The sequence below is a fragment of the Zingiber officinale genome, chromosome 4A (assembly GCF_018446385.1).
Source record: "Zingiber officinale cultivar Zhangliang chromosome 4A, Zo_v1.1, whole genome shotgun sequence".
Classification (NCBI taxonomy): Eukaryota; Viridiplantae; Streptophyta; class Magnoliopsida; order Zingiberales; family Zingiberaceae; genus Zingiber; species Zingiber officinale.
The window spans coordinates 99,016,292-99,037,693 of NC_055992.1; the positions used below are offsets into that span (position 1 = coordinate 99,016,292).

The following is a 21,402-nucleotide window of genomic DNA, read 5'->3' on the forward strand; positions in this document are numbered from 1 at the left end:
AAAATTTCATGCCATAAAGATTTCTTTTGCATGTGTTTTTAAAATGACATACTGGGAATCGCAGCATTTTAGACGTTGAGGTAAAGAATGCTGTATATTTATGCAGTGAGTTGTATAAAAAAGTTTTTGTCGACATAAAAGTTTCAGTATTCCTGCCAAAGTGCCAATACATGCCATGAGACAACTGAAGGATACAAAGGTGAATCTCATGCAGTAAGATCATAGCATATATTGGCAGGAAAACTGTGTTGCCAAATTTAACAGAAAACAAGTTTATTTTCAAGATTGATATGGGGGGCAAATATGCTGGAAAACACATTGATTCTTTAGTGGACAAGTACTGAGAAAGGGATAGGTCTGTCCTCTTTCTACAAGCCTTTTTCGTTTTATTTCAACTCTTTAAAATTGATTTTCACCTCAGCTAGTATATACTGAAAAAATAAAGAAGATAGGTTGTCCAGTATTACTCATTTGATCCCTTGTGCCAAGACATTTGATGTTATCTCTGTCGTGAAGCTGTTTACTAATGAAGCAGATGAGCGTAAATACCTTGCCTATGCTCCCTCTGCTCAGAATTTCGAATGACTTAACATTAATACATCATTTACAATAGCTATGATATTCGTATATTGGCGGGGTAGTTTTGATACAGCACCGTATCTAAATTTATCCATATTGTGCTACAGGGAATCATGATATTTGATCCAGGAGCAGCTCATGAATATCACTCAGGAGTGTCCTCAAGAATCAGTAGTTCTTGATCAAAAAATGCATTTGACCCAGCCTCTGCTTAAGTTTGCATCCTCTTTGTTTCCTGCTGTGAGCTGCTGCTTTATCTCTGCAGAGTCTCATAACCATGTTCATCATTTTATGAATCAAACAATTATTGATCATCCATTGTGCAAAATGTTTGTGCATATTGGACAGCATGCAGAATAAAGGTATGAGACCTCTTGTGGAGTTCTATTGTGACTAGGAGTTTTTCATTGAATATAAGGTCAATAATATAATAAGAAGGCTGACGGTTTGGATGAGTTAAATATTTTTTTATTTATCTCGATCGTCGGTCGAAAGTTTTCATGGGCTGGACCGATCAAATTAGTTGGTAGATGATGTTCTATTCCAGTAACAAAGTTAGGAATGTGATAATACTGGACACAATTTTTTACACGATCTTAATTCTTAAGCATAACAAAATTAAAATTTTAAAGTAACACTAACACTACTTGAATATATAAATGTTTTGACACAAATTGATCCATTTATTAAGATAATTTTTTTTAAAAAAAATATTAATATTTTTAAAATTTATATAATTTTATTTTTTAAAAAAAGTTTAATTTCATTCTGCACTTGTGAAATTATTTTTTCTGAGTTTAAACTCCAGACCTAATCTTGTGTAGCGCCAGAAGGCCGGCGGTGCACCGGCGAAGGGCAGGAGGGAAGGGGAGGGAAGGGAAGGAGGAGATGTCACTGCGCCGCGTCACCATCACGGTCGCAGCCCCACTCCCTCCTCCTCTTCAAACACCGCCTCAACTTCCGATTCTCTCGAGATTAAGAGTCGCACCCTGCCGCCGCTGCTATTCCAACCCCAAACCCTCCCCTCTCCTCCGCCGCCAGTGGATGCTGTCGTCCCCGTCCGCTCCAATCCACGCCATTTCGTTCACCAAACCCTCCACTTCTTCCTTTACCTACTACTCCAACGGGCTCAGCGTCTCCCATCTTAGATCCGCGGAGGAAGCTAAACCTTCCTCATCCTTCTATTTGATCCGAGACGACCTCTTGCACCCGTTGGTCAATGGAAACAAGGCGAGAAAGCTCGACGCCATTATTCCGCTCATCCTGCGCCACGCCGCCACAGACCTCGTGAGTCGCACGCCTACTTTTTTTCTTCTCCATCGTGCGTTTCTTCCGTCATTGGGATGCAAGTCTTGATCTTTTACATTTTTTCTTTGATAGATTACCTGCGGAGGTGCCCAGAGTGCTCATACGGCAGCTCTTGGTACCATTATCTATCTATCTATATATCTATATATCCATATAGGTGGTTTAGGTGAAATTATGCTTAACGAGGTGGGTTTTGGTGCAGCTGTATGTTGCGCAGAGAGGGGGATGAGGGCGCACCTATTGCTCCGAGGTGAACAGCCGGCAGTGCCCACGGGCTACAATCTGGTGTCTTTGATGTATGGGAGTGTGAGTTATGTCCCAAGATCAGTATACGCTAATAGGAATGAAATGCTTATGAAACATGCTGAGTTGGTGGCAGGTGATCAGGTAAATGTGGTTTGGGCAGATGATATTCTGAATTTAGAGAATGATGAGCTGTCTTTGAACGACAATGGAACTCCTCTTTGGAAGGTTGGGAATGTTAGAAGAGTTGTGATTGTTAATGAAGGTGCTGGCAGTGTAGCAGCACTATTGGGTAGGTTGATTCGATCATAATCATGGAACCAAATGATCAATGGCATCTTTTTTCTTATACTTGTGAATCAACATGTTTTCTTCTTTATCCTTTATGCAATACAACTGTCTTCGATCATTCACTGCTTAACCGGGTTCATTCCATGTATGAAGTTACAAATGTGCATGTGTTTGTGCTGCACATTTCAGCTCTCAGATACCTTGGCTTCTTAACTGCATTTATTATTAATTATGAGAACACATTTCAGGAGAAAATCTATCTCCTTGCTTCTCCTCTTTTGCATAGTCTACATAACCTCTGAAAAAAAATAGTTTACATAAATATTACCGTCCTCAGCTAAAATCTTGTCCTTGTTTGGTTGAATTAGGGTTTAGGGTTTTGAGATGGTGAAGTGTTTGTTAGTGGGTGTTCCATCTTGGCTTATGATGCCAGCAGGTTTTTGCTAACAGGGATATTGTAGGAGAGATGCAGTTGGAGTAAAGCTTATATTTTCATGAGGTTAGTACTTTGTTATTAATCAATCTGTCGCAGAAATTATCACTCTACCATTTCATTCTGCTTCCATTACCTTTGTGTATGATCCTTTCTATATTACATATCTTGTGAGCACCAAAAACTAAGAGTTCTAGTAGAGCCTCAATCTTAGTTCTGTCTCCATGTATAACATCGAGAAGTCAAGAATAACAGTGACTTATAGTGGCTGTGGGTGAACATAGTAGAATTGGCCACTGTTCTTGAATTTTATCCATAAACAACTAGTCACTTATTGGATTGTAATGATGTTTATGCAACCAACCTACTCTGATTTTGTGTTTTCACCTTCTATATTTTAAATCATCGTTGGAAGTTCTATAATCCTTGCTGGCTCTGACAGTGTTCATCTTTTGCTAGTTCATCGTTGGAAGCTCTCTCATCGCTTGCTATAGTAACTGGACTTGTTTCATCTTCTTTTGGATTATTTTGTACACAAACATCCACATGGCTCCTAGTGTGTCTTGTTGCAATGCCAGTTCTATACATCAAGAATCAAATGATTTATCCTTTAGTATTAGAATATCAGGTTTGATTTTCATTTTGTAGGTCTCATTCGGCTTGTAGAATATCTTTCTCAAACCCACATATTTGGAACAGATCAGAAGATTGCTTTAGTAGTAGATGCTGGTACTGGGACAACAGCTGTTGGTTTGGCTCTGGGCATTGCATATTTGGGGTGAGTTCAAAATCTTACTAAACCTTTGCTTTATAGATACTTCTTTACTCTGCCTAAAGTTGTCATCCAGCTTTTGCCCAAAATTATTCATTGTATTGCAGTGCACTAATAAGAAATTTTGAAAATGTTCTCATGGGCTAGGCAAGAATAAAATGTCTTGGTTAGTCGGTTTAACTGCTGTTGCTTTCCTGTTGCTCTGTTACTTTTCCATGCTCCTGCATTATGACACATTCTTTACCACAATTGAATTGGCAACATAAAAATTGCTTGCACGTGGGATAATTCTGTCATCTCTTGGAACCTTATATACATCTGAAACTTACATCAAGTAAAAATGTAAATGTAGCACAGTTCTTAATCCACCACATCCAAAAAAGAACATCGTAGACTTGTTGAAGGATTAGCTTAGCTTATTTAAATGACACTACTGAAGCTGGTTAACTCAAATAGTACAGTGATAACATAAGGATTGTCCTTGTTAGTCTGTTCAGTGGGAGTTACTCGAGCCACTTCCTAATCTGATCCTCAATATTTGATTATTAGTATGCCAATTTCTATCTTCAAACTCATTTTCAAGTTAAGTGAACCCACGAAATTCATCAGTTTGAGCTGGAAAAATCACAAGAAAAGGCTACCTATATCTGTCTACTTTCATGTTCCTGCTCCATCTACTTTGACAATATTGGAATGCTTTAGGTTACAATTTTGAAGTTTTATGAGCATTTCCATGCTTTCCCTGACACATATCTGAGCTGTCCAAAACCTCGTTTTTCCTTGTAGGCTTCCATGGAAAGTTGTTGCAGTCATGCTTGCTGATACTAAAGAAAAGTACGAGGAATGTGAAAAATGCCTTGTATCTGACTTTAAGAGGGTTTATGGGTTAGAATCTCTTGAAGACGATGAGGGAATTGTGCAATGGGTCGAACGACTCCATCCAAGAAGGTATTGACATATATGGACAACTGAAGTGCATGTTGTTGGTATTGAAATTATTTGCTGCATTTAGGAGGTTAATATTCTTATGTATTTGGTTCTTGATGCATCTATTCATGCTAATTCTTTGTTTGTGTGAACATAGCAAGTAACAACACGATAATCTTAAGAGTTGATCTAGAGAATGTCACCTATAGTTATTTAAGGTGTGAGACGTCTAAAAGTGCATAGGTGATATGGGGCCTGAGGCACTAGGCGCAAGGTAAGGCGCACGCCTTACCGAAGTAAGGTGTTTGAGTATAAATTTATACAATTTAAACATATATAGGAAATTTTTACCAACATATTTCACTAAAAAAATTATAATCCATAAACTATTAAACAATAATGTAAATATAAAATTCACTAACATTCAAATATTGAAATAGTTTATCTTCATAATTAAAAACAAACTTCAAATTAAAGAAAAAACAAACTTCAAATATTGAAGAGCCATATAGAAAGAAATAAGTTTGCTAGGGAGGTTGATGTTCATTTTCTAGGGGAGAGGAACAGTTATGCAATAAAAATATGTTGTGTGCATGCAACATAATTAAAGGTTGATGTTCATTTTCTTGGGGAGAGTCACTCAAGCTAATTAAAGGTTGATGTTCATTTTCTAGGGGAGAGGGAGAGTCATGCTAGAAAAATGTCTCATGCATGAAACCTAATTAATTTAAAGATAATTAAAGGTATGGGTTAGAGCATCTACATCAACTTCCCTAAACACAGAATTTACTTTAAATTTTACATTTTACGTAAAAAAAAACCTTTGCATCATCCACCTTATCTATTTCCTAAATTTACATTTCATGAATAGTATTTCTTTAAATTTAGGGAATGAAATCCATTCCCTAAACATTAAAATATCATTTAATTTGGGAGAGAGAAAAAATAAAGAGAATTGATTGGGTAATGAAAAGTATATATTATAAAGAGAAAAAATAATAAAAAATGGAAGAGAGAGAAGAAAATAATAAAAAAATAAGATAATGGAAACTTTATAGTAGCTGATATAGTGTGCAGTGAAAAGTGATTATCTAAATTTAATAAAGATGGTTTATCCCAAATTTTAGAGATACTATAGAGAAACTGATGTGGATGCTCTTAGGCTTTTAAAAAAAAAATCTCACTTCAATGAGGTTAGGGAAATCATGCCTTAAGCATGCCTTAACCTCTCAAAAGGCGCGTGCTTCTTTCAAGTATTATGCCTAAGTCACTACCCAAGCGCAAATGGCGTGCCTGGCTATGTAATCAGGGGCATGCTTTTCACAACTATGATGTCACCTATTTAATATTAGTATTTAAAAACCAGAGGAAAAATTCTTCATGACCTGGAAAATGCTTAGGCATCCCATTTTTCTTATGTTTCAAATGATGCTTTATTTGAAGATGTCGGCATGCATTTGGTGACTCTAATTTGGCGAACCTCATCATTGATTGTTTTACTGAGATTAGACACGCCTAAGATTTTAGCGACATAGAAAATAATATTGCCATAGATAAACGCTTCTGAAGTTGTTAAGGCCATGCATTGATGCACGTATGTTGGTTAACTTGTTCCTTCCTAGGAAAATTGATAATTGGTGCTGCTCGATGCATATCCATTTCCTTCTCCCTTTGATGTTGTTTTATTTAAGTTTTGAACATTATAATGTGGCTGCTCTCTCACTTAATCTCTCTTTATTCGATAGTTTTTTTCTTCCACTTTCTACTGTTTGTCCCAGTGCACACATCTACTCTCTCTTGATCTGATCCTACTGAATTATGAAAGCTGCATGGTTGATTTGCCTCTTTTCCATCTCTAGGCTACTTTCTTCTTTGATATAATGTTCGACAAGTTCCAGCAGCACAGCCAAGACTTGTGTCAAATTTGTTATTTTTGATCATGATCGTGGGAGAATAAGTAGCTTAGGTGTGATGAGATATCGATGTGAAACATACAGTTTTCTTTCTAGTGGGAACTTAAAATTTTCATTGTGGTTTTTTGTTTACTTGAGGCTCTGCTTTTCCTGTAAACTCTTCAAGATATTGTCCTGACTCAATATTCTGCACTTAACAAGGTTTGGGAAGGTACTGGATGGGGAAATAGATTTGTGCAGACAAATTGCACAGCAAACAGGAGTTCCCTTGGATCCTATCTATACTTTGGCGGCTTGGGAGCAAGCAGTCCTATTTGCTGATTCGGAAGATGAGAAGGATTCTCTAGTGGTGATGCTCCACACTGGTGGCACTCTCGGTTTGTTTGGGTTGGCACAAAGGTATGCTTCTGATTTCAGCTCTTCAGGACCCAACAGGCATGCTTTATAACGAGCCAGATTAAGGACATACGTTGTTGGGACTTCCGGTTCTTGAGTTTCTCGATCCTAATAGTCTTTCCATTTCAGTTTGCTAACGAGGGTCGTTGCTTCATTGATATTTACAGAGTTGTACAGCAACTTGAAAAGCACTAGAGCTGCTCTATCTAATTGACATCTTGAATACTTTCTTACGAATACTGCAAAATTGGCTTGTAATTGCTTTTGTTATGACGTTCATGAATTATGTGTTTCTTGAAATCTTCGAAATGTTGTACAGTAGTTTTATGATTTCCCCCGTTCTTCATTTTACGAGTATTAATGTGCCTGTATTAGGTGAGGCTGTTCTTCATTAGCAGCGTTTCTAGTTTTGTTGATGTATGAGTACTTCTAAACCATACTTATCAACGAACTGGCTTTGGTATCGATTCGAGGGATTTGCAGACTTCGTAAAATAAACTTCTAAAGGACAAACTAATAATGTTTCATTTAACTCTCAATTAAGATTGGCCAGTGCTCAGTATTTTGCATTTTAGATTGAACTTTTGAAATCAAAATTAAAGACCGTTTCTCAAAACAAATGGAAACTGTTCGAATCAAAATCACTTGCTGCAATGTATGAAATAGTCTTTGGAGCAAAAAAATAATATCACTAATTCCAAATGGCCCAATATCGCTGACCTCATAATAAAATATAGATAAATAAATTATGAAAATTTTATTTTATCCTAACATAACAACCCTTTACATAAGCAAAATTAGACATTACGAAGCATGTTGTATCTATCACAAAACTTATTAAAATAAATATTCATGTACGTACCAACTACATCAATCCATGATGACGCTATGCATGCCAATTTCTTCTATGTATCACAATTAGACCATACACATTGTAGTAAAACAAAATGATTTGGTATTTCTTCCATCCTAAAGACGAGCAAAACGTACACACTAGTGATAACCAGAGAGATGAACATAACTATATATATATAGAATCTCCATGACAACACATCATGAACAGTGCACCATGGGTTCTCTATTACAAGCAATTCGATGCAATTTGCAACCTACATGGGTTTGAACAACCACTGATAATATTTAAGGTTTTCTAATCATAAAAATCCTTGGCATTGCTGTCATAGAGTCAAGAGAGCAGTCTTCATAAATAGAGGTTTAACCTCGATAATACAAAGCAAGTATTTTGTCATGGATCATGTGCTCCACGATTCTCCATTAGCTCCATGATTTTCACTGTATACAAATAAAATGTCGCTCTCTAAAACATCTCCAAATACAATATCAAACCTGCAAATTTACATATTCCAACTCCATGGTAGCGCCATACAGTTAGTATTCATCATTTTAGTGCAGAGGATGGAATGACAATTTCGAGTTCATCCATGGTAGGACAATCATGGATGCGCAAACAATGCTCATTTGCTAAATGCAGCAGACAAATGAAAGTCAAATGGGGAGATATATCTTTGGCTGAATCTAATGAGCAGTCAATTGGGAGGTGGAGTAAAATCTGTGTCAGATAAACTGTGGCTTCAGAATCCTGACTCTGCAATCAACAACCAAAAACGAGTTGGAATATAATAAAACAATCAAGAGCATTTAGAAAATGCAACATAGCTAAATGTCCAATTTCCACACAAAAGTTTATGATGAATGCATTAGCAGACGGAATTCGGAGAGGCATCTGTATCTTATTTGTAGAGAAAAATAATCAATGATTAGATTGGTAACATTACCATCAACTGGCAGCTAAATTCTATATATTCAAACGGCTTCTTTACACCACATGCACGTTACATGATAGGGCCAGGATTGTTGCCCCATTCTGCTGTGTTTGTTACGTTTAAAAATTTCATGGATTAATTATTTTCCAACAAAAATAACTCTTTTGCATATACAACAACAACCAAGCCTTATTCCACTAGGTCGAGTCGGCTATATGAATTCGTTTACACTATTGAACTCTATTTCCTATTATATCATCATTTATACTTAAATAAATTTTATATTCTTTTGTTGTTATTAACCAAGTTTTTTTTTTGTCTTCCTCTTCCTCGTTTGATATGTATGTTTGTCATAATTTTACATCATCTAACAGGAGCATTTATTGATCATCTAAGTACATGCTCGTACCATCTTAAACGTATCTCTCGGAGTTTTCTCTCAATAGATACAACTCTGACTTTCTCTCTAATACTCTCATTTCTTATTTTATCAATCCTCGTATGTCCACACATTCACCTTATCATCCTCATCTCTGTAACTCTCATCTTCTGCTCATGTGCTCAAGTTATAGCCCAACATTCAGCTCCATATAACATAATAGGTCTAATTGTAATTTTGTAAAACTTTCCTCTAAGTTTTAGAGATATTTTACGGTCACATAAAACGCTCAACGCTCTCTTCCATTTCAACCATTTTGCTTATATTCTATGTAAGACATCTCTCTCAATCCCTCTATCGTTTTTAAAAAATGATCCTAAATATTTAAAATTCACAGTTTCGGACAACTCATCATCTCCTATCTTAACAATTGTCTCATTATGTCTAATATTGCTAAACTTAAATTTCATATATTTTGTTTTTATTCTACTAAGTCTGAAATCTTTCCCTTCTAATGTTTCCCACTAAGATTCCAGCTTAGCATTTACTCTTTCACGTGTTTTATCTACCAAAACAATATTATCTGCAAACAACATACATTACAGTACTGTGTTTTGAATGTGTGCAGTGAGTTCATCCATAATTAGTGTAAAAAATAGAAACTTAGAACTAATCCTTGATGTAACCTTATCTTTATTGGAAATGCTTCAGTTACTCCGCCAAAAGTCTTTACTCTGGTCGTTATATTTTCGTACATATCCTTAATTAGTTTAATATATATTACGCCAACACCTCTCTTTTTTAAAATTTTTCATATAAATTTTCTTGGAATTCTATCATAAATTTTTTTAAGTCAATGAATATTATATGTAGATGTTGTTTTTGCTCCCGATATTTTTTAATTAATTGTCTAGAAAAATGTATAACTTCTATTGTCGACCTTCCATGCATGAACCCAAATTGATTTTCAATCATCGTAATCTCCTTCCTTAATCTTTTTTCTATTACTCTTTCCCAACGTTTCATTGTATGGTTCATTAGTTTAATACCCATATAGTTTAAATAATTTTGTACATCTCCCTTATTCTTATATGAGTAGAGTACTTACCCTCCATTGATAAGGCATTTTTTTCGTTTTCAATATTATATTAAATAATTTTATAAGTCATTCAATACCTTATTTTCTTAGGCACTTTCATACCTCTATTGGAATATCATATGGTTCAACTGCTTTTCTATTGTACATCTCATTTAAAGCTTATTCTACTTCTGAAGTTTGAATTCTACGACAAAAATTTAAATTTCTATACTCATTTGACCTATTTAATTATCTAAGTTAAGTCGGTCACCTAAACGTTCATTAAAAAGTTGATGAAAATACCTCTTCCACCGCTCTTTTATTTCTCCATCGTTTACTAGTACCCTATTACATTCATCTTTAATATATTTTATTTGGATAAGATCTCTTGTCTTCCTTTCTCCCATTTTAGCTATTTTATAAATATCTCTTTCCCTTCTCTTGTATCTAATTTTTTATATAATTGTTCAAAAGTTTCACTCTTTGCTTTATTTGCTACTTTCTTAGCATCTTTCTTGACTATTATATATTTTTTTAAAATTTTTCTTATTCTTACAAATATATAATTTTTATAAGTTAATTGTTTTTCCTTCACCTTCTCTTGTACTTTCTTATTCCACCACCAAGATTTTTTACTTAGTGGTGCATGTCTCTTTGACTCATCAAGTAGACTCTTTGCTACTATTATCAACTTCGATATCATCTTATCCCATATCATATTAGAATCACTATATATTTCACATAATACTTGTACTTCTACCTTCTCCTTTTTATTTCTCATCTTTTAACTTCCACCACTTAATTCTAGGACTCGTATATATTTTCTTTTCATTGATATTATGCTTGAGGCGTATATCCAACACTACTAACCTATATTGGGCAATTAAGCTTTCTTTAGGGATGACCTTGCAATCTTTACAAATCTTTCTATCTTTCTTCCTAACTATAAGAAAGTCAATTTGCGATTTATTATTTCCACTTTTGAATGTGACTAAGTGTTTTTTTCTTAAAAAATTTATTAGCTAATAGAAGTTCATATACTATTGTAAAATCTAATATAGGTTCCCTTATTCATTTCACGTTTCAAACCGATAACCCCCATGTACCCTCTTATATTACTCATTTTTCACTCCGACATACCCATTTAGATCACCTTATATTAAAATCATTTTATTTGGCGGAATGTTTTATAATACTTCATCTAAGTCGTTCCAAAACTTTAATTTAGTAGATTCATCTAATCCTGCTTGCGATGCATATACGTTTCATAGTCTCTGTCACCACTATTCTCTTAAGGGCTATAATTCTATCCTCTTTTCTAACTACTATAACTTCATCCTTTAACAAACTATCTACAACAATACTCACTTCATTCCTTGCTTTACTCTTTCCTGTGTATTATAATTTAAAACCTAAGTTTTCTATCATCTTTATCTTCTCGCCTACTCATTTTGTCTTTTGTACACACAAAATATTAATTTTTCTTCTAATCACCCCTTTTTCTTATGCCAAAGATCTTGCCATTTCCGAAGGAACTAGAGCTACATTCCTTTTCAATTTTCATTCAAGAGTTCCTATGTGTTTCCACATCCTTTTTTGAGACCTCAAAAAAGAAAATGGACAAATTCCTTTTCTTAGGAAAACATACAAGGAAAAGGATAAAGGTAACCCCACTATTAACTACTTCATTTTCATTTATTAATTTCATAGTTATAGAAATATTAATTTCATAGTAATAGAAATACATGTCCTACCGAGATAAAATTTGTAACTTACTATCCTCTTGTCTAGCAAGCATTGTATCTACTACCTCCACTGATTTACTAATGTGAGTTCCTATGCTCCATATACTAAATCTTAAACTATTAGTTTTCCTATTATATTTGTTCATATCCAACCTATGATGTGAGAACTATTGCTTATTTAACACTATACCCAAGTTTTCATGGAGATATAGCGATCCTTGCTAATATATTATAGTCGGACTCTGCAACGTGAACTCTTGCATATTTAACACTACACCCGAATTCTGGAAATATAGCGATCTTTGCCAAGGCGTTACAGTCGGATCCTGCAACGCATTCCTTCCTAAGAACAACCTAACATTAGTACAATAATTTAATAAATCCATTCATTGAATATTTGTCGTAATTTTAACGTTGACTGACAACCTAACGAATTGCATTGCATTGCCTTGACCGACAACCTTGCAAGAAAAATAATGCTTTTGTATATATATATATTTGCATTGCATTGCCTTGACTTTTCTCCGGGATCCCGCATTGGCCCCGAGACCCCGCATTGATAGGAACTTCATGCTTCGAGGTTTTTTTTTCCTTTTTTTGCCTTGCCTTTGACCTTTGCTTGATCATACCTCGAAGGTGATGGTTGCAACATAAATCAATCTAGTTCGAGAACAAACTTGCCAAAGAATATCAAGTTACACTTGGTTTATGGAAAGAATCTAATTGATCTTCCAAAGATACGATCAAGAAAAAGTTCTATGCAAGGTCAAAATATATAGAAATCGTTTAATCTTTTAGAGGATAGAGATTGAAACTTGATCTTTCAAGTTTGTTCCAACTTGTTGAATCAAGAACTCATAAATCAAACGATTTTTTTTTTTTTTTTCAAAACATGACCTAAACTGTGAGGCTTGTGAAAAATACAGCCAGTATCAATAATATACAATTTCTTTTAAAAAATTTAACAATCATATTCATATGTTTGTGTCCAAAACAAACATTAATTTGCACCTGCCATTAGGATATTATAGATTGAATGTTAAAAATGACCTACAATTTCCTGGAGCTTATGCTGTTGTAACAATTAATTCATAGTCTTAGTTGGCAAATGCTCGTGAAATAGTTGCATAAGTATGTCATGTTTGTAGATCGAATATTGATTATTTTGGATAAGCTCCAAAAGGCTACAAAAATTGGTGCATCTACAATTTTGATTCAACTTTTTAGTACAAGGCTTAAAGTTCAGACCATAACTAGTAATTAATCTAAATCAAACGAGTTAACGGAGGAGAATTTAGAAGTGATTTGGATTATTACTAAAAGAAGGAAGAAGGTGAAACATAAGAAAATATATATACAAATAGAAACTACTACATAACAAAATGGGTGCTAAAAGCTTTATAAGACTTCAATATAGCTATATACAACTTAATCAGACTTGCTCTAAAAGAAAGCACAATCAATTCCTTGTTTTTGACAAACTGTTCATTCCTTTTGTTTTGCATCTTATTCCGGAGTCCAAGTTTAGTTGTATAGGATGAAAAACTTCAACCTCTAAATTAGTGAAACCCAAAAAAGTCAGATTCTTGTGATTGAATTGATTTAATCGAGAAAAAGCAATCTCACACATGAAGCTCCTACTCATGCATATCCCAAAGAAGGATCGAACCATATTTTACGCAACTTTACCTTATATTTTCCAAGAAGCTGTTTCCGCAACTCAAATCCATTACCTCAAGATTACATAACAATAACTTTACTATTGTACCAACATTCCCTTTCAATTGATTAAATCAGTCAAGCAAACCTAAGTGAGGAACGATTCAATTGACTCATTTTAGAACTAGCTCAAAATGGAGCTCAGTAACAGCTTGATGTTTATTAGTCAAAGTAAAGTCATGAGCAAGGCAAAGTTTGCATTCTTCAATTCATATCTAAACATGGGGTGAGAGCTCAACAATTTTGGAAACTAAGACTCAAATCTCGAAGCCATGTTCAGCTGAGGCTCATGCTCAACAAACTATTGGGAAAATGTGAATGAAAACATGGTGGCAAAGATGAATGCGTTCGCTCTCAGCGCCCTATCAACCCGTCTCCGGATCAACACGGAGGAGATAAATCACGGGCGACTACTAACTTTTGGAATAATGACTAGCACATAAGGAAAGAAATGTGAATGAAAACATGATACATCGGAAAAATGACACTGATATATAGTACAAGAGGTGTGAATCAAAGACCCGAATTGTACTAATCCAAAGGGTTTTCGTGTGAATACTATTGCACGCAGTGGATAACAGTCGGGTAGTGTGTCCATGTGACTCAATCAGAATTTATCATGAGTCTCTTTTGTGTGTTCAACTGGCATTAGGAGCGCGCCACATGCCTTGCATGTTTCTTATCACAAGCTTTTGCATACTCAATGACTCATGTCACATTCTGTCATATGCTTTTGCACGAGGATGCCACATGTTATCATATGCTTTTATATGAGAATGTCACATGTGTGCATGTCAGTACATGTAGCCCAAGAAGCTCTTATAAAGAGAAGCACGTTGATCTTGAGCAGAACATGAATGAGAAAAGCTTTACATGCTTTTTTCTTCATATGGAAGAAAAGGCAGAAGCAATTCTAAGCAGAAGTTTTTCTTCAAGCAGAATAAAGCAAAAAAGGTGTCAAAAGTAAAGAGAGATCTCTTCTCCTTAAATTCCCTCATTTCTTTGTTGTTTTGTTCTACCGTACAATTTTTCACTCAGTAGATATTCGTGATACCGTTTAGATATTCGTTCATGTCAACCTATTCTAGATTATATTCATGATTTCGCCATTTTTATTCTAGGAAACAAACATTCAAATGTGACCTCTTAGCATCCCTGAAAGTGACAAATATGTTTTAAGGATACTGTCTCGTAGGACTCACCATCTTTGTTCCTCGAGCAACACTCCTCACTCGGACTCAAGACTTCGGGTTTGTTCGGCATCCATCTCAAGCCTTCTGCATCAACTTGATACTCGAAGCACACACTGACTCGGCAAGTTGACGAATCAACGACTTGGCAAATTCCCTTTCCAACTCGAACTTCGGCAATTAAGCTTATTAAGATAGGTTGACAACTTGAGATAATCAACTCAAACCATCTTAACAGATAAGTAATCACTGTCCCTCCGATAGATTATGGATAGAGCAACAACAAACTTAAAACAAATCTATTCTGTTAAGATGGCGACAGAAGATGTTAAGATACAACAAAACATGTGTTGACCTCCTCCGTCCTGATTGAAAATGTTTAAATCAATCATATGGAAAAACTAAAGAAGTTCACTGGTTTAAATCTGATACGGATCTTGACCGAGGAATCTCCTAAATATGTTGAGGATGTAAATGATGTGAAAACCATGGACACATGGAACAAATATAAGTTTCTATGCTGAAACTACATCCTTAACAACTTTGTTGACTCACTATACGTTGTGTACTGTATAAAGAAAATGGCAAAGGAGCTGTAAGAATCCCTGGACAAGAAATATAAATTGGAGAATGTTGAGGCCAAAAAGTTTATTGTTGGTCGCTTCTTGGACTATAATTGGTTGACTCCAAGACGGTAATTAACCAAATCTAAGAGCTTGTGTTAATCTTGTAAGAAATTTACTCAGAAGGCATGATGCTAGTGAAACACTACATGTGGCAACGATCATTGAGAAGCTATCTTCCAACTGGAAGGACGTCAAGAATTATCTGAAACATAAGCGAAAGGAGATAAATGTGGAAGAATTCATTATTAGACTTAAAATGAGGAAGACAACAAGAGTTCAGGCTATTGTGAATGCCAACGTTGTCAAGCATAGTTAAAGCTCAAAATAAAAGAATCCCAAATCTTCAAAGATGGGACATAGAGGAGACAATTTCAAAAAGAAATTCTTTGGAAAGTGCTACAATTGTGACTGAGTTAGTCATCAGTCTTCGGAGTGTAAAAAGTCAAAGAAGCAGGAGGTCAATCTGAATGAGGAACTAGACATGGACCTCTATTTCGTTGTTTCTGAAGTGAACCTAATAGGTTCAAACCTACGATAATGGTGGACTGATATTAGTGTGCCACCGGACATGTTTACTACAACAAAGAGCTACTCCACAACTTTAAAGAAGTCAAAGATGGAGACAAGCTATTCATGAGAAATTCAACAACCTCGGACATAAAAGGCCAAGGGAAAGTGATGTTGAAGATGATCTCAGGTAAGGAACTAACTCTAAACAAAGTGTTGTATGTTCCAGAGATTTGAAAGAATCTAGTATCCGTATTGCTTCTTAGCAAGCATGGGTTCCGAATTATGTTTGAGTGAGATTGGATTGTGTTGTCCAAATATGGAATGTTTATAGGAAGAGGCTATATAAATGATGGGTTGTTTAAATTCAATGTAATAACCATTTGACCTAAGATAAATAAAATCGAAATCTCTTCTATGTATATGCTCGAGTCTTCCAATTTATAGTATGGTAGACTAAAACATGTTAACTACGATATTTTAAGTAGATTAATTAACATACAAAGCATACCTATATTCCACCTTGACCTGAAACACAAGTGTGAGATTTGTGTTGAAGCAAAAATAACAAAGTCAACCTTTCAACACGGTGAAAGAAACACTAAAGCACTCGACCTAATTCACACAAACAAGTAGTGAGAATAAGTACTTCATCACTTTTATAAATGATCACACAAAACACAGTTATATGTATCTTCTCCAAAGTAAGGATGAAGTTATAGATAAATTTAAACTATATAAGAATAAGGTTAAAACCAACTTAATACGAAAATTAAGGTGAGGTGAATATATATATCACCATTCGCTGAGTTATGTGCTAAACACGGAATTAGACATGAAACAACAGTTTCCTTCTCCTTAACAAAATGTGTTGCTTAGCAAAAGAATCACACTCCAAATGATATGATAAATGTTATTCTATTGAGCTCTAAATTGCTAGAGCAAATAAGGGGAAAGTTGTGCTAATGGCTAATTACATTTTAAATAAGGTATTTTGAAAAAAATAGAAAAGAACCCTTATAAGTTATGGACTGGAAGACAACTATCCTACAAATACTTGCGAATGTGAGGTTGTCTTGCAAAATGTTGGTTCCTGATCTGAAAAGGATTAAGATAGGATTAAAAAATATTGATTGCATATTTCTTGGATATGCTCATAACAACAATGCCTATAAGTTCCTTGTGTTTAAATCTTAAATACCGAATATACACAAGAACTCGATTATTAAATTGAGAAATGCTTCGTGAACATGTATTGCCATATAAGACTCAAGAGGAAGAAAATTCCTCCAAATGGGCATTGGAATCACAAGAAGAAGTTGATGAACCTGTTGAGGTTGAGTTCACAGGAAGAAAAAGAGTTCGGGTGGAAAAATCCTTCGGAACAGATTTTATCACCTTCATATTGGAAAATGATCCCCAAAGTTATTCAGAAGCAGTAATTTATTCTGAAGGACCTAATAGAAAGCCACAATTACATCTGAAATTGACTCTATCTTGCAAAATCATACTTGGGAACTTGTGACTTCCTACAGGAAGTAAACTACTAAGTTGTAAGTGGATTTCAAGAAGAAAATAGAATCAGATAGCACGATTAATAAGTAAAAGGCAAGATTGGTAATTAAAAGTTATCGACAACACGAAAGCGTTAATTACTTTGATATGTATCTCCAAGCCACCAGGGTATATTGAGAAGCGCTCACAGCAGGCAGCCCATCAGTCTAATGTTCTTAGGTCAACCGCCATTAAGGGAAATTCATCCAAGGGTATATCACTATTGAGATCTAAGATCATTTAAATCATCGTTAATTATGTTAAAAAAAAAATCTTCTTTTTTCCCCTCTATCCTCACATTTTGCTGCTAATCAATTCAGCTTTTCATATTTTATTGTTGTTGATTTTAACTTTCCATAAGCCTCACACATCTCTCTTAGCATTCTCAACATTGAAATCATATAGAAAGAGTAAGTTGGGTATCAAGAAAAATCATGTAACAATACAAAATTAGATTATAAAATAATAAATTTTGCAATTGCCTCAATGCGATTTAATCATCATTAAGACCTTTATGCATTGACCCATAACTCATGGACTACCGGAACTTGTGGTTGATATCGAATAATTTATTTTTATTCTTTTCTAAAGATGACTACTATAACCTGATAATTTTATAGTTCCATTTATAGCATAATATCATGCTTTTTTAATTACCCCTCATTTCTATTACCTTAACCTCAAGTTTGAACATCTTGATTCCATTCTTTCCTTGGTAGACATTACTTTACAATGTCAGAAGATGAGAATTCTAATGCAGACCTCAAATAGTTGCTTAATTCACTGATTGTTTTACGTTATGTGGTAGTCTTCTCAGTATTCATTAACTTACCCTGTTTTGAACTGGAGCAAGCAATAGTCATTTCTTGTATATGTGGTTTATTGTCATTCTAAAATATCACGTATTTCGCCAGCAAATAATGCACGATTGAGGCTTATGCGTCTTACAGAGGCAGCTGAAAATCTCCAAAAAACAGCTGCTAAAAGCATCCAAGTCGGTAAGGAAAATGAAGCAAGGGAATTGCTAATACAAAAGAAGAAGTTGTTGCAAGCATTGGAGAAATCAAAGAATCGAATTGAGGTGCTTGACAAACTTTCAGCAAAGGTTACTGAGGTGGAAAATCAAATATCTATTTCTGCAGGCTAATTGAGTATATTCACCTCATTATTGATTACTTATCTTACTCTGCTAAGTGCTAAGATCTATAGATCTGTGACTGTTATATTTATTTTTGAAGTTTTCTCCATTAACCAGTTTAAGTAACCTTGAGCTCTAGCAACAATATCAATTCTAGAAAAGTAGATAATACAAGAGAGATCCAGGAAATTAACAATATCTAACCAAGCAACATTTTCAAAATTGGGCAAGTGGGTGAACCACTGGCCTAACTGATCACTAGTTCTTCCAGTTCAACCAAGCTAAAATTAGGTTCAACTAGAATTTCTCCATCACTCGAACCAGATCAGGTTGGCTTTCCTTTCCCTGGTTCATTGTGAATAATCCTACTAGGCTGGAAGATGCATAATTGCAACATTTAGCCTAGTTTTTTTATTGGAGAGTTACTGTTTATTGTTTTGCATCTTCTCTCTTTGTTCACTTCATAGTATAGCCTGTGTTTTAGGAATAGGTGAAAATGAGAAAGAAACAATGATTTTTAGAAAAGGTGGATAGAGAGAAGCTATAAAGTGAGTCTCTCATGTGGAGATGTGGTTTCCTTAGAAGGGAAAAAAAAATGTAAACTTTCTGTCTCATTGTTTCCTTGAAGGGAAGGGAAGGGAAAGAAAGAAGAATAAAATTAAATTTAGTATGTTTTTTTAAAAAATATAGAAAATTGACATATAAATTGAGTTAATGATTTCTTTTTCTAAAACAACTAGCTGTTGCCTGTTGAGTAGTCTGCTGTTCAATTTGGGCAAAAGAAAATGGGAGAAATTGGAGAAAAATTATCTATCTCACTCCCTCCAATGCTTTCTTTCTGTCCAAAAGAACAGGGAAACTCTTTTCTATCCATTTTCATACGTTCTATTTCTTTCCCCTTCTTTTTCCCACAAGTAAAGACAGTCATAGTGTTCAAGAATGATAAATTTCTGTCAAATGTGACTTGAAGGGCCATTTTCACTTGAAGAAAAAAGAATATTGCCAAGTAATTTTTTTTTTAACTACAATTATCTACCAGTTGAATTGGCTTTTGTAGGATTAAGATTCAGATTTTCCAAGAAAAAGTAGCTATTAATATATGGAAACAAAATTGAGAGGGTGGCAAAGTAATGTGTGGTGAATCCTTTTGAGTATTATTCTTTTTTGTATATTCTCCATTATATATATCTACAATCTTGGATCCGTGTGGTGACTTTCTGATGATGTTAATATCCTCAATGAAAAGCTTACTCTTCTTATTATAGACATAATATTTTTTTAGAAACTAGTATGTCATTAAAATATTATTAGTGTTTTGTGTTTATCTTAGGTTCATTATTTATGGAGTTAACTTATTGCTAAAGGAATTGTTCCATAAGTTGTTAATGACATATAATTTCACAAGGTAAAGGTTCTCTATATGGTGGATTTATTTGAAACAGTGACTGCTTTCAGGCGATTTCTCTAAAGGAAACACAACTAATTGGACAAGTTGCCATTCCACCTGTAGATAACCAGTTGGACTCTCACCAACAAATTCATTTCATCAGCCCAAATGAAGAAACTTATGAAAAATCCAGTTCAGGAAGTTCAGAGACCTTGCTCAAGCATATGTTTGAACAAATTGATCTGAAACTTTGTTCGGTAGAAGCTGACATAGATAATTTCTTAAGCGCCCAAACAGAAGAAAGCAAAGAAGTGCAGGTGAATGCAAAACTAGAGTTATGTGAGATTCTGAAGGATGTACTCCGCATCAGAGAAAAGTAAGTTCAGTTGGCTTACCCTATTTTGCGATAAGAATCTGAAGGGTTATAGTGTTGTTCTCTATTGTCATTTATAAAGATGGAAATAATGGTTTATGCAGTAAAATCTACATTTATGAAATTGATAATGTTTCAGTGGTATGTAAAAGCAAAAAGTCCACCAATCTTCTGATTGATTAAAATAACAATATGTGCTAGAATATTTTGACTTCCATAACTATAAGATCGAGAGAACTTCTAGGCATTGCAAAACCCATCTTTTATTGTTGCATTGTACCTCAGACCCGGCTCTTTTTGGTACAGAATTGCTAGCATGATGGAGATCAAGACAGATGATATATGAGCTCTGAGCTCTCAGTTGTTGCCAGCTGATATAAGCTGGGAAATGTTGATGGTACGAAAGTTTCATGCCTTGAAGATTTCTTTTGCATGTGTTTTTAAAATGACATACTGGGAACCGCAGCATTTTAGACGTTGAGGTAAAGAATGCTGTATATTTATACAGTGAGTTGTATAAAAAGTTTTGTCGACATAAAAGTTTCAGTATTCCTGCCAATACATGCCATGAGACAACTGGAAGGATACAAAGGTGAATCTCATGCAGTAAGATCATAGCATATATTGGCAGGAAAACTGTGTTGCCAAATTTAACAGAAAACAAGTTTATTTGCAAGATTGATATGGGGGGCAAATATGCTGGAAAACACATTGATTCTTTAGTGGACAAACATTGATTCTTTAGTGGACAAGTACTGAGAAAGGGATAGGTCTGTCCTCTTTCTACAAGCCTTTTTCGTTTTATTTCAACTCTTTAAAATTGATTTTCACCTCAGCTAGTATATACTGAAAAAATAAAGAAGATAGGTTGTCCAGTATTACTCATTTGATCCCTTGTGCCAAGACATTTGATGTTATCTCTGTCGTGAAGCTGTTTACTAATGAAGCAGATGAGCGTAAATACCTTGCCTATGCTCCCTCTGCTCAGAATTTCGAATGACTTAACATTAATACATCATTTACAATAGCTATGATATTCGTATATTGGCGGGGTAGTTTT

General features: G+C 34.7%; 3 protein-coding genes across 11 annotated transcripts in view; all 3 read left to right on the plus strand.

The window, feature by feature from the left end:
- LOC121970315 (putative D-cysteine desulfhydrase 2, mitochondrial) overlaps positions 1-21,402 on the plus strand; it is a 32,261-nt gene that overhangs the window by 4,302 nt on the left and 6,557 nt on the right. The gene's annotated exons all lie outside the window — the stretch shown is intronic.
- Positions 716-7,195, plus strand: LOC121970313 (putative D-cysteine desulfhydrase 2, mitochondrial). 6 transcript variants are annotated; one of them, XM_042520928.1, is made up of 8 exons: positions 716-941; positions 1,404-1,866; positions 1,960-2,002; positions 2,090-2,274; positions 3,314-3,482; positions 3,554-3,632; positions 4,413-4,574; positions 6,668-7,195. In XM_042520928.1, the coding sequence occupies exons 2-8, from the start codon at positions 1,468-1,470 to the stop codon at positions 6,912-6,914; spliced, it is 1,284 nt and encodes a 427-aa protein (XP_042376862.1). In that variant the 5' UTR covers positions 716-941; positions 1,404-1,467; the 3' UTR covers positions 6,915-7,195. The 6 variants fall into 6 exon arrangements, with proteins under 6 accessions (XP_042376862.1, XP_042376866.1, XP_042376865.1 ...); XM_042520931.1 differs by lacking the exon at positions 3,314-3,482 and adding an exon at positions 2,359-2,422 and having other exon boundaries at positions 717-941; XM_042520927.1 differs by lacking the exon at positions 3,314-3,482 and having other exon boundaries at positions 717-941; positions 2,090-2,422; positions 3,503-3,632.
- On the plus strand, positions 18,220-20,835 carry LOC121970316. The gene is made up of 3 exons (XM_042520937.1): positions 18,220-18,558; positions 20,038-20,345; positions 20,649-20,835. The coding sequence occupies exons 1-3, from the start codon at positions 18,382-18,384 to the stop codon at positions 20,686-20,688; spliced, it is 525 nt and encodes a 174-aa protein (XP_042376871.1). The 5' UTR covers positions 18,220-18,381; the 3' UTR covers positions 20,689-20,835.

What these genes read in the sequence shown, in the direction of transcription:
- LOC121970313 (XM_042520927.1), top strand. Translation starts at nt 1,468, where the DNA reads ATGTCACTGCGCCGCGTCACCATCACGGTCGCAGCCCCACTCCCTCCT. An exon ending in TGCTCATACGGCAGCTCTTG is followed by an intron (nt 2,003 to 2,089) that starts GTACCATTATCT and finishes GTTTTGGTGCAG; the next exon opens with CTGTATGTTGCGCAGAGAGG. An exon ending in CAGTGTAGCAGCACTATTGG is followed by an intron (nt 2,423 to 3,502) that starts GTAGGTTGATTC and finishes TTCATTTTGTAG; the next exon opens with GTCTCATTCGGCTTGTAGAA.
- LOC121970316 (XM_042520937.1), top strand. Translation starts at nt 18,382, where the DNA reads ATGCGTCTTACAGAGGCAGCTGAAAATCTCCAAAAAACAGCTGCTAAA. An exon ending in TTTCAGCAAAGGTTACTGAG is followed by an intron (nt 18,559 to 20,037) that starts GTGGAAAATCAA and finishes GACTGCTTTCAG; the next exon opens with GCGATTTCTCTAAAGGAAAC. An exon ending in GTACTCCGCATCAGAGAAAA is followed by an intron (nt 20,346 to 20,648) that starts GTAAGTTCAGTT and finishes TTTTTGGTACAG; the next exon opens with AATTGCTAGCATGATGGAGA.